This window comes from Lethenteron reissneri, chromosome 57 (assembly GCF_015708825.2).
Source record: "Lethenteron reissneri isolate LAM-NWPU_2019-01 chromosome 57, ASM1570882v1, whole genome shotgun sequence".
Taxonomy (NCBI): domain Eukaryota; kingdom Metazoa; phylum Chordata; class Hyperoartia; order Petromyzontiformes; family Petromyzontidae; genus Lethenteron; species Lethenteron reissneri.
Genome location: NC_083835.1, coordinates 4,952,997 through 4,965,852, shown reverse-complemented (window position 1 = coordinate 4,965,852; position 12,856 = coordinate 4,952,997). Strand labels below are relative to the sequence as shown.

The 12,856-nt window shown below is 51.9% G+C and overlaps 1 protein-coding gene across 6 annotated transcripts in view; it reads right to left on the bottom strand.

Annotated features, from left to right (window-relative positions):
- The window catches only part of LOC133357261 (disks large homolog 2-like), a 466,648-nt gene that overhangs the window by 383,560 nt on the left and 70,232 nt on the right, over positions 1-12,856 (bottom strand). The window contains exon 1 of one of the 6 annotated variants that reach the window (XM_061575123.1): positions 745-900. The exons of the other annotated variants lie outside the window; for them this stretch is intronic. Within the exon in view, the coding sequence (XP_061431107.1) occupies positions 745-783 (39 nt within the window). The 5' untranslated portion in view covers positions 784-900. Of the gene's footprint in view, positions 1-744; positions 901-12,856 lie in introns of those variants that run through there. 6 annotated transcript variants of the gene reach the window in all.

Here is a 12,856-nt window from a genome sequence, read left to right as displayed (position 1 = left end):
CGATCGAAACGTCGTGATTTGTTTATTTTTCTACTCTACGTGACTTTACCGAAATAACCAACGCAGTGTCCAGCACACGTTCCGACAGGTTGTTAAGTTCAAATCCCTTCCAGGGTTCCACACGGGCCATACCCATCATCCCTCCGGAGTCATTTTAAAACCCGCTGTCCACTCTCGTGGCAAATAAAAACTGCGGTCAGTCTACAGCAGTACCGCCCCGACCCCCCTCCAATCTCCCTCCAGCCACCGTAATGTGGAATTTCCACGTCCTGGCCTTGAGCCACCACGCAAGATGATGAGCTCCTCCCATGAGCTCTGATTTTTTTGACGGGCGAACAACCCTGCAAGATGCACTTGATCACGCAACGGCGTTTCCCATCGGGAGACCAAATTAGTTGGCAACACTGCGCTGGCGCTAGCGGCGGCGGTCATGCACAAGGGTCCGTTGCCCGAAACGTCGCCCCCGCCGGGTACACGTGCGTCCCTGTTATTGATGAGCCGCGTTGGAGGGAGGGAGGGAGGGGGGAGATTTGGGGGGAAGTGCAGTGCTTCCAACAAGACGACCCAAGTTGTATCGCGAACCCCGCGACAGATTTTTGGCTTGCGGCAAAACGACGCTTCGATCCGAACGACGGCGAGGAACAGAACGGGCAAGACAAGCGATAGGTCCGCGGGCGTGCGGGGAAACTACACACGGTGACGTCGCGCACGCGGTAGTACCCGGTAAAAGGGTGGTCAACGTACCATGCACAGGCATGACGACGTCTTCGGCCTCCGTTTCATTTCTCTCTCCGATTCCCATCAACAAGCCATCGGCAACCTTCCCCCGCCGCTCGCTGCAGGAGCGGCCGAAAGCAGCATGAGCGGGGCGAGAGAGAGAGGGGAGAGTGGAGGGAGAGAGAGTGGAGGGAGGGAGAGTGGAGGGAGAGAGAGGAGAACGGAGGGAGAGAGAGAGCGGAGGGAGAGTGGAGGGAGAGAGAGCGGAGGGAGGGAGAGTGGAGGGAGGGAGAGCGGAGGGAGAGAGAGAGAGAGTGGAGGGAGAGTGGAGGGAGAGAGAGTGGAGGGAGAGAGCGGAGAGTGGAGGGAGGGAGAGTGGAGGGAGAGAGAGTGGAGGGAGAGAGCGGAGGGGAGGGAGAGTGGAGGGAGAGAGAGTGGAGGGAGAGAGCGGAGAGTGGAGGGAGGGAGAGCACGGAGGGAGAGAGAGAGTGGAGGGAGAGGGGCGAGGCTTGACAGCAAGAGAGTGGAGGGAGATGGAGGGGAGGGAGGGAGAGAGGAGAGCGACAGGTCGAGAGGAAAGGGCGAGAGAGGAGAGCGAGGAGAGAGCGGTGTAGGGGGGGGGAGTAAAAGGAACACGCGGGTAATGGGGAGGCAAGAAAACGCCAGAAGCAGCAAGCAAGCGAGCGTGAGCGAGACGGAGAGAGATGGGTGGGCAGCTGAGAGGGGGGTGGGTGGGTGGGTAGGGTGAGAGTGCAAAATGAGAAGAGAAAGCGAGAGAGACGGAGAGGCGACAGAGTGATGTAGAGTGGAGTTCATGATGGGCGAGTGTTCGGCACGCACGCAAGCAACGGGGCTCGCCTCTCTGCCATTGGGATTCCCCAAACTCGCAAAAAGAAAAGACCCCCCCCCCCGCGCTATTGAGAGAAGGCAGCAACAACGACAACAACAAAAACGACAACAACAACAAAAAAAACCGCGGTGGTTAAGTTGCTCGGTCGGCTACGCTATCAGGCGCTGTGGAAGTTTTATTTTTAAATCCTTTATATTAAGTTCGCTTGCTTGCTTGCTTGCTTACGACCGTGCAAATCTTTCGGTCGTTTTTTAACCCACTTCCCGTGATCCAATCGAGCTGACATTTTGCACACAGACTCGTTGTGTGAGACAATTAATGTTCGTGAAAATTTTTTTCCAAAATGTTACACTGTTTAGGAAAAACAAATTAAATATTTAATTACCAATTGCTTAATGGTGGCAGGCAATCATCTGACCCATAGGTGGCAGCCATCTCAAGCCAGAGGACGAGAGGACTCTAGCCGCCACGCATATAAAGGATTTATAGTGAAAAACTTTGTTTTTACGGGTTATACTTATCTTCTCTTCCCACCGGCTCTCAAGAGACGCGGGGCGGAATGCAGGGTGCTTTAAAAATAAGAATTGTTTAACACTTCTGAGAATTTGCAACAAAAAACACGAGAGGTGCGTCGCCCTCCGAGCTCTGGAGACCACGTGGAGAATATTCCAGGTACGCGTTGACAACGATGGCGAAACGAGTGGGAGACGAATTCTAGATTTGAAGTTTTTTTTATTTAAATCCTTTATATTAAGTTCGCTTGCTTGCGTGCTTGCGTGCTTGCTTGCTTGCTTAGGACCGTGCAAATCTTTCGGTCGTTTTTTAACCCACTTCCCGTGATCCAATCGAGCTGACATTTTCCGCACAGACTCGTTGTGCCAGACAATTATTGTTCGTGTTATACTTTTTGGCAAAAAAAAATTATTTTATATATATTCAAATAGAACGCATTCATGGCTTTGGCCGAACGTCACAGTGTAAGAGCCCAGAGCGTAACCCCTCCACAGGCCGTGGCGGAGTAGCGCAGTTGGTAGCGCCCTCGCTTCCCATGCCAAAGGTCGCGGGATCGATCCCCGCGTCCTCCACAGGCGAATATATTTTTAAATCCTTTATATTAAGTTCGCTGCCACGCATATAAAGGATTTATAGTGAAAAACTTTGTTTTTTACGGGTTATACTTATTCCTGACTGCAAGGGTCCATACTCTTTGTTTTTTTCGGTAAAGTCACGTAGGTGAAAACAAATTTAGTTGTTTTCATTGTTATTTAGTTTTCACCTTACGTGACTTTACCGAAAAAAAGCAAAGAGTGGAAAACTCTTTGACTTTTTGAAGCTGTTAACATCACATTTGTTATCGTGTTTACAGCGTATTATCCGTTTTTTTTCCCATTAAAAACGAAAGTCCCATGTAAACGTTAACATTTTTTTTAAGCAACCCCCCCCCCCTCGTGATATGCCGTGCACCCAACGGCGTCAGATAAATCCGATGATCTTTGAAGCTCGTTTACGCACGCAGGGGGTCGGCCAATCTCCTGGCACCGGGAAACCGTGGGACTTTCCTCCTAGGGGCCCTTCGGATTAAAACCCGTCGTGCCAGGCGATCCCCCGCCAGGACACTGCGTGTGTGCGCTGCGTGTGTGTGCGCTGTGTGTGTATGCTGGGTGTGTGTATGCGCTGTGTGTGTGCGCTGTGTGTGTGCGCTGCATATGTGTGTGTGCTGCATGTGTGTGTGTGTGCGCTGTCTGTGTGTGTGCGCTGTGTGTGTGCGCTATGTGTGTGTGTGCTGCATGTGTGTGTGTGCGCTGTGTGTGTGTGCTGCGTGTATGTGTGTGCGCTGTGTGTGTGTGTGCTACGTGTGTGTGTGTGCTGCGTGTGTGTGCTGTGTGTGTGTGTGCGCTGCGTGTGGGTGCTGCGTGTTTGTGCTGTGTGTGTGTGCGCTGCGTGTGTGTGCTGTGTGTGTGTGTGCTGTGTGTGTGTGCTGCGTGTGTGTGTGCGCTGTGTGTGTGTGTGCGCTGTGTGTGTGTGCTGTGTGTGTGTGCTGTGTGTGTGTGCTACGTGTATGTGTGTGTGCTGCGTGTGGGTGCTCAGGGTGCGTGCTCAGTGTGGGTGGCCAGGGGGGAGTCGCGGCGCTTGCAGAGTTGCTTTGAGTCCGTGGCACCACGCAACTAAGTCGTCTAACACGTGACGTAATGTCATAGTAGCACTGCATTTAACGGACGTTCAATTTACTTGCAATTCACTGCTCTGATCCTGACTGATCTTCCGCTTTTGCTCGCCGGGGTTGAAAACAATTGGAGTTCGATACAACGTCTGCAAAGTGGCAGAGAAATGTTCATTGTAGCGTGATTTGGAAGCGTAAGTAGGCTTACTTTTTGTTGGACGTGCCGAAAAAATAAATAAAGGCACCAAACGCAGTGCGATGCGGCGTAGAATTATTTACCGCCGTCACTTTCTACAAAGATACGAAAAATCGAAAGCGAATTTGCGTTACATTTTTTATCATAGCCGCTCGACCTTCTTCTGCGTTAGTCTAAAAAATTAACCCGTAAAAACAAAGTTTTTCACTATAAATCCTTTATATGCGTTTTATTTTATTATTCATTTCTGCTTTTCTTGATTAAGAGTTTCATTTTTATCACATTGGTATTTGAAATTAAATATGAAAAAAAATTAAAAAAAAATGGAAAATTTTGGAGAAAAAAATTTTTCACGAAAATTAATTGTCACGCACAACGAGTCTGTGTGCAAAATGTCAGCTCGATTGGATCACGGGAAGTGGGTTAAAAAACGACCGAAAGATTTGCACGGTCGTAAGCGCGCAAGCAAGCAAGCAAGTGAACTTAATATAAAGGATTTAAAAATGCAGGCACACGTGAATAATAATGAGGGGGGGGCATGTGGAATGACGTCACGTGCGGGACGCACACACACACACATCCTTTTTTGGCTCGTTATATTAGTTTGCTGCATTGATTTTTTTACTAGCTTTACTTTTCATAAAGAAAGGTCGAAATGAAAGATAATTTGCGTCAACAAATTTTCGTTTCCGCTCCACCTTCTTCATGCGGAGTGACGTCACCCGGTCATGATTATTAATGACGGGGGCTGGTCGACGTGGAGTGACGTCACGCGCGTTACACACAGACATTCTTGGCTCATTATATTAGTAATTCGTTTTGTTATTTTCCCACCAGTTCGATCCCAAGGACGTAACCCAGCCAGCGTGGAAGAGGATGGCCAACAATGCAATGTAAACTTTAAAAACAAACTAAACTCTTTTTTATCTTACCAGCTAAGGCTCACTGAGCTGTGTAGTTCATGTTTTTCAGAAGCGACATCAGCTATCACAAATTATAGCTAGACCTTACGTGGAAATACATATCGGCCAAATACTCCAAACGCGTAACGTTCATTCTAAAGGTGGAGGGAAAATCCCGGAGGACCCGGAGAAAAATCCACGTGACCACAGGGAGAGAGAGAGAGAGACACGCAAACTTCAAATATACAGCAGCAGCAGGCGTCAGGGTCGGGATCGAACCCACAACCTCCTGTACACCATATTCTTAGGTGTTTTCGGTAAAGTCACGTAGGTAAAACATCAAAATTAATAAAAATAATAAAATAAAATAAAGATCACGACGTTTCGGAGGCAACACAAGTCTCCGTCATGTACACCAGGCGAGGTAGTTAACATCTCCTAGCCACCGTGATGATGATGAGAGAGAGAGAGACACGCAAACTCCAAAAATACAGCAGCAGGGTTGGACCAGATGACGCCCATGTGAGACTAGGCTCTAAGGAAAGCTGTCTCGGGTGTGGACCAATCAACTCCAAGGACAATGCATACATGATCAGAGTTATGTTTTTTGTTTGACATTATTACTGCAGGTATTGTGGTCTATGCAAACATGACTCCTCGTAAAAAAAAGGTGTCAGCTTTGTTGCCAGATAAAAGGGTAAAAAAACAATTATCATATTTTTTTACTGGCAAATGAGGTACCAATTGTGTAAAGAACTAAGTTATTTTCCAAGCTAGTTTCTTTCCTTTCGCGGGGGGTCATCGTTATGGTTTCCACGGCGGCCCAGACGGCACACCGCCAAGTTTGCCTGCCCCCCCCCCCTCCCAGTGTCTGGAGAGAGAAGAGGGAAAACAATCTTTAAGTTTGAGAGGAGGTCCCATGATGAAATCTTTAAGTTTCTTCTCTCTCCAACTACTCAAATGAGAATTCTCGGCAAAGTGCCAGACAGCGCGCGGGCGGTTTATAGAACGCGGAGTGACTGACCGTATAACAGACGTTGTATGCTGCTCTCTCAACAACAACAACAACATTATGAAAAGCATTATTGTTATCATTGTTTTTTTTTATTTACTCAGGGACCCACGAATCAATTTCTTGCTACAGCAATACCCCCCCTCCATCGCTGGTTTTTTGTTGGTGAAGTTGGAGGGAGGGATGGAGAGAGGGAGGAATGCGTTCCTGAAAGGCGCACTGACGAATGTGCAGACGACGTTACGATGCATCGAAGCGGTTTACGCGATATGATATATCGATGTGATATAGCGCGTCGATATGACCTATCGAAGCGTTTTACGCGGTAGAAAGCAGGGGAGAAGGAGGCAGGGAGGAGGAGTTAGACCAGGGGTCGGGAACCTTTTTGACTGGGAGAGCCATAAAAGCCAAATATTTCTAAATATATTGCATTGAGAGCCATATAGTATTTTAACGTATAATAAATTAAATATGTCTTACTTTTAATGCTACTTCTGGCGCTGCGTGGTTTTGCTGATGGCCTTGTAGTCTGGTTCATACGTGGTGAGGTTGAGCTTCGTGCAGGCGTTGAGGCCCGTGAAATTTATCTTCAAAACTAATTTCTGTTTACTTTAAAATTACACAGTATTATTAAAATCACTTCCAAACTGATTTATATTTTTTTCTTTTTTTAATATTATTTTTTCAACTCAAAATTGTCTGGGAGCCATATGCCGTCACTGGAAGAGCCATATATGGCTCGCGAGCCATAGGTTCCCAACCGCTGAGTTAGAGGAACGGGACGACAAAGACGCTGCCGCTCAGGGAAGCGAACGCGGCGTGGGCTTTGGGCGGCGACGCTAATCGGTCGACGGTGTTAACAGCGACGCGACGACCTCTTTAGCCAAACGGCGTAGCACGAAATGGGGGGGATGGGGGGGGATGGGGGGGTTGAGAGGTACATGGGACTGCTGTTGTTGTGCCTTGCAATGTTTGGCCCCACGTTGATGACACATGAGAGAATGCGTTTTTTGATCTACAGGCCCTTCAATTCTAGATTAGAAGCTTTCGTGACTGCAATGATTCATACTCTTAGGTTTTTTCGGTAAAGTCACGTGGGTAAAAATAAAAATAAGAAATAATAGAAATAAAATAATAAATCACGACGTTTCGGAGGTAACACAAGTCTCCGTCATCAGGTGGCACCGTCACAGCCGAATTTAGCTGCTATTATTATTATTTTACCCACGTGACTTTACCGAAAAAACCTAAGACTATGCCCTGCAATGATTCACGACTGCTATTGACCGAGACGGCTGCGTGGTTCCGTGAAAAAAAATCCTATTATCCGCGGGCCCACCAATCGTCCTATTAGACGTGATTTTGTTTTCTTTTTGTTTTAGGGGCCGTCCATAAATGACGTCACGCGATTTTGGACAATTTTTTACCCCCTCCCCCCTCCTTGTCACACGGCGTCACAAAAAGTCAGACCCCCCCCCCCCTCAAATATGACGCCACAAAGCTCTGCACCCCCCCCCCCCAAAAACATATTTCCATTTTGAAAATAAAACATGCTTCAAATCGCTTCTAACAATTGTCATTGTAGTGCGTATTTTATGTGGCGCTGCACTCTGATGTTGTAGGAGTGTTGTTATAACAATTCTATATTTATGTAAAGTTGCGCATTTTTACGTGACGTACATTTCTCAAACCCCCCCACCACCACGTGACACATCGTCACAAATGTCTGACCCCCCCCCCCCTAGGTGCGTGACGTCATCTATAGACGGCCCCTTACCCCGCGGATACTATGAGTGAAATCCTGGATGCTCTGCGAAATTGATTCCCAGGCATCACAGCGGATAAGAGAGGAGGAGTTCGTTCACTGTGGGATGAAACCGGAGAAAACAACACGCGGAGCACGGGAGAGAGCAGGAAAATACAACGTCCGCGTGGCAACTGACCCTCGGATCTGGGACTTGAACCCAGGTGCTTTGTTGCGACGTGGCACAAACGAGCCTCGCCTCGCCTCGCCACCACCCTGCCGCTCCGTCGCACACGTGCCGAGTTCCCCAGGTAATATTTAACGTGCACATAGCCTGGTACAAGCGCCGTGGTGACGTTACCGCCGATGCGTGGTGCTGAGCGGTAGTTCAGCGATTTGCGCTGTTCCGCGCTACGAACCCGGCGACCCGAGTTCGATTCCCGCTCATGGCCGCCAACACCGGTGACGATTATCTGAACCGGTCCTGGGCCTCCCCTAGGTCGACTCAGCGTCAAATGAGCACCTGTGTGCGGTGTGCATTTGCCCCCAGAAAATCTGTGGAGGCTATAAGGGGGATCTTTGTTTCGCGTTCGAGGCCAGATGCGTTTAACTTCATTGACACCAGTCTTATCATCCAGAGGATATGGTCGTAGCAGCAGTAGTGATGATGATAATAATTACAGCACTTTGTAAATCCACTGCAACAAGGCATCCACAGAACACGCCGGTCACAGGGGATCGCCCGATCATACTTCACCGCGCTGGTCAGGTTGGTACCACGATCCGATTTCGTCACTCCATCTCCACCGCCAAATTTGTTACACAATGCAAAAAGTATAAAAATAGACTTTTGTATTTTTTTGGGGGGAGTGGGGGGTGGGCAATAATGGATATTTTTTGCACGGCAAGTGAGCGGTGACGTCACATCTGTGATGTCACCCGCATGCGGCAGCGTCACACAGTGTGCCTGCAGACGTCACGCATACCCCCCCCCACCCCCCGCGTAGGCCGTGTGTTAATCCAAGACAATAATCCAAGTCTCGGGTAGCAAAGCTAGTCCATACTAAGAGGGCGTTGTTGATTGTTTTTCTTCTTCCTTTGGGTGAGATCTCCTAAATACGTGAAACCCGGCCACCACCAACCCAGCCGCAGCGAATGAGCCGATGGCTTGTCGCGTAAACGAAACGCGCCAATTAGTTACCAGTTCATCCCACCGGTTGAAGTGCTGGAGAGTGAACAGAATTGTCAATGTCGCAGCGGGTTTACTCTGCAACAGAGGTCGCAAACGGGTTTTGATTCCTTACCCGTACCCGGCCGCACCAGGGTCGCAAACGGCTACCCGTACCCGTACCCGGCCGGGTACAGGTACCCGTTCCCTACCCGTACCCTACCCGAAATGAGTGACAAACGGCTACTCACCAGTGACTCACGGCCTACCCGTACCCGTACCCGGCCGCACCAGGGTCGCAAACGGCTACCCGTACCCGTACCCGGCCGGGTACAGGTACCCGTTCCCTACCCGTACCCTACCCGAAATGAGTGACAAACGGCTACTCACCAGTGACTCACGGCCTACCCGTACCCGTACCCGGCCGCACCAGGTTCGCAAACGGCTACCCGTACCCGGCCGGGTACGGGTAGCCGGGTATCGGGTAGGGTACGGGTATCGGGTACCCGGTTGCGACCTCTGCTCTGCAACACACCGGCGGTGCTGTAACTTGTAAGCAGATTGGCTGCGTTGGGTGGTGGCGGGTTTTTAACGACGCGCCGAATATTGACGCCATCTAACCCCCAAAAGAAAACTTCCATTTCGTGCTTGATATCGCTCGCGAAAACCTCCTCCTGCCCGCCACGTGTTACACATGGCCCACTTTGATTTGCCCGCTCACTCTTCACTTTCTGTTTGCGCGTAGTCACTTGAAGATGTACTCTTGTTCATGTCTTTTTATTTGTTGCGGTTGCACCCGGTTCAAGAGCCGAATGGCTCACAGGGCTATACACCAATTAAAATTAAACTGACAAAACTTAATCCATACGTTGTTTTCCGACCAACGTCACCGCCGCCCACCACCTCTCTCTCTCTCTGTGTCGCCGTCTGCTCTCGATGTACGCAGCGCGATGCGTTACGTCGGGTTCCCCGATGTCACCCCCATCGCGAGCTATCGACAGCGTCTAGTGTGACGACTTGAGTCGCCTGTGGGATGGCCACTAACGCGCCTACCCCCCCCCCCCAATCCCCTAACACCCTAACCGCCCCCCTATTCCCCCCCACCCCCCTAACCCCCCCAACCCCCTATTCCCCCACCCCTCCTACCCCCTAACCACCCACCCCCTATCCCCCACCCTTCCAACCCCCTAACCCCCCACCCCCCTATTCCCCCACCCCTCCTACTCCCCACCCCCCCAACCCCCTCACCCCCCCCAACCTCCTTACCCCCCCACCCCCTCACCCCCCTCACCCCCCTAACCTCCCTACCCCCCAACCCCCCACCCCCCTATTCCCCCACCCCCCCAACCCCCTTACCCCCCAACCCCCTACCCCCCTAACCCCCACTACCCCCTCCACCCTTAGCCCCCCCAATCTAAACACCGCCGCCGCCTCCTCCTCCCCTGAAGGTTTCCTGCCCCGACTCGTTGCTCTGGGATGTGTCGTAGACCTCACGGACTCGCGTCTTTGTTGCGATGACTTTTGTTGTTGTTGTTATTATTGTTGTTGTTGTTCGGGCCTTTCTAGTTTAACAAAAAATGTTTTGTTTCGTAGTGGTGGTGGTGGCGGCAGCAGCGGCAATGATGAGGCACGCGGTGGTGGTGCTGAAGGTGGTGGTGCTGAAGGTGGTAGCGGCGATGACGGTGGTGGTGGTGCTGGTGGTGATGGTGGTGGTGGAAGCGGTGATGAAGGTGGTGGTGGTGCTGGTGGTGATGGTGGTTGTGGAAGCGGTGATGATGATGATGGTGGAAGTGGTGATGATGGTGGTGGTGCTGCTGCTGGTGCTGGTGGTGGTGCTGGTGGTGGTGATGGAAGCGGTGATGATGATGGTGATGGTGCTGCTGGTGGTGATGGTGCTGGTGGTGGTGGTGGTTGTGATGGTGGTGGTGGTGCTGCTGGTGGTGGTGGTGCTGGTGGTGGTGGTGATGGTGGTGGTGCTTTTGGAAGCGGTGATGATGGTGGTGGTTGTGAAAGCGGTGCTGCTGCTGCTGGTGGTGGTGGTGATGCTGGTGGTGGTGATGATGGTGGTGGTGCTTTTGGAAGCGGTGATGATGGTGCTGCTGGTGGTTGTGGAAGCGGTGATGATGGTGATGGTGGTGGTGCTGCTGTTGGTGATGGTGGTGGTGCTGGTGCTGCTGGTGGGGGTGCTGGTGGTGCTGCTGGTGGTGGTGTTGGTGGTTGTGGAAGCGGTGATGATGGTGCTGCTGGTGGTGGTAGAAACGGTGGTGACGTTGCGAGAATTCGCCGCCTCTCGCCTCTCGCCTCCACGCAGCGCAGCTTGGGATGTTCGCGTGCGCGCCGGGGGTCGTTGCGCAACGAGGCAGTCAACGAGTCGGTTCGCTGCGCGGAACCCCTCCAGACGAAAAGCCCCATCGCGTCGCCTTCACGGACTGTTTGTTTTTGGGGGGCCGGGGGGGGGGGCGTGAAGCGAGTGACACCTGTGACAGACAGGCCGCCGCCGCCGCCTTTGTCAGACCAGGTGGCTCGTGTAAAGGCCGAGTCGACCTAGGGGATGCCCAGGACCGGTCTAGATCGTGGGTCTTCGCTGGTGTTGGGCCTCTTGAGCGGAAATCGAACTCAGTTCGTCAGGTTCGTGGCGCCGCCGCTCCATCGACGCGCGCACAAAGATAAAGGCCCCCCGTGTAGCCTCGACAGACTGTTGGGGCAAGTGCTGTGAGCGAGCAGCACCTATGAAGGCCGACACGGCACACGAGGGGGTTTAGGTGGCCAGCACCACGCCCGACCGCCTTTGTCTCCACCAGTGGCGATGTTTACTACACACCTCTACACCAGGTACTCGTTTGAAGGCTGAGTCGACCTAGTGGGGAGCGATAGTGTAGCGGTTAGCGCGCTGCGCTATGAACCCTACGACCCGAGTTCGATTCCCGCTCACGGCCAACACCAGTGACGATTATCTGAACCGGTCCCGGGCTTCCCCTAGGTCGACTCAGCCTAAATGAGTACCTAGTGCAATGTGTAAACATCGCCGCTAGGGAAACAAAGGCGGCCGGGCGTGGTGTTGGCCACCCACCCCCTCGTGTGCCGTGCCGGCCTTCATAGGTGCTCGCTAACAGCACTTGCCCCTACAGTCTGTTAAGGCTATACGGGGGATCTTTGTCTTTTCATCTTTGTCTACGAGCACGTGCGCGTCTCTTTCTCAAGCGATACGCCCCTTTACGGACGTACTCGGCGCCGCCGTGGAAACGTGGAATTCTCGGCAAATGTCATCCTTCGGCCGCCACGGCTTTTACGAGTCGCGTCGGCTCGACTGGAACCGCGGAACACGTGATGCGTGGCCTGTCTGACCATACTTCACCACTTTCGGTCAGTATCGGGGCGGCGCTGGGAATTAATTTGGCTCCGTGAAGAATTCTCATCAGGAAGGGGCCCAGCCTCCACAATGTTTACAATAACATTCCTACACACACACGCGCACACACACAAACAAAGATCCCCCGTATAGCCTGTCACAGACTGTTGGGACAAGTGCTGTTAGCGAGCAGCACCTATGAAGGCCGGCACGGCACACGAGGGAGAGATTTGTGTGGCCAGCACCACGCCCGACCGCCTTTGTCTCCCCTAGTAACGATGTTTGCACACCGCTCCAGGTACTCATTTGAGGCCGAGTCGACCTAGGGGAGGGCCCAGGACCGGTTCAAATGTTCGTACACCGGGTGTTGGCCGTGAGCGGGAATCGAACTCGGGTCACCGGGTTCATAGCGCAGCGTAGCGCTAACCGCTACACCACCGCTCCCCGCACACACGCACGCACACACTCACACGCAGACATTCCTTTCTTTTAACATACACCAACTCACACACATTCCTCTCCTTCAGTCTGACCAGGCCTCGATGGGCAACAGCAGCAGTCCGTCAGCTGCTATTGCACGCGACGCGACAGCCCTTTTAGTCAATCCACTGCTGGATGGGGGCCTCCCCTATGCTGTGCGGGTCGTCGGAGTCGTTTGACCATACTTCCCCACTGTATATTTGGAGTCTGTGTCTCTCTCATCATCATCACGGTGGCGAGGAGATGTTAACTACCTCGCCTGGTGTGCAGGAGGTCG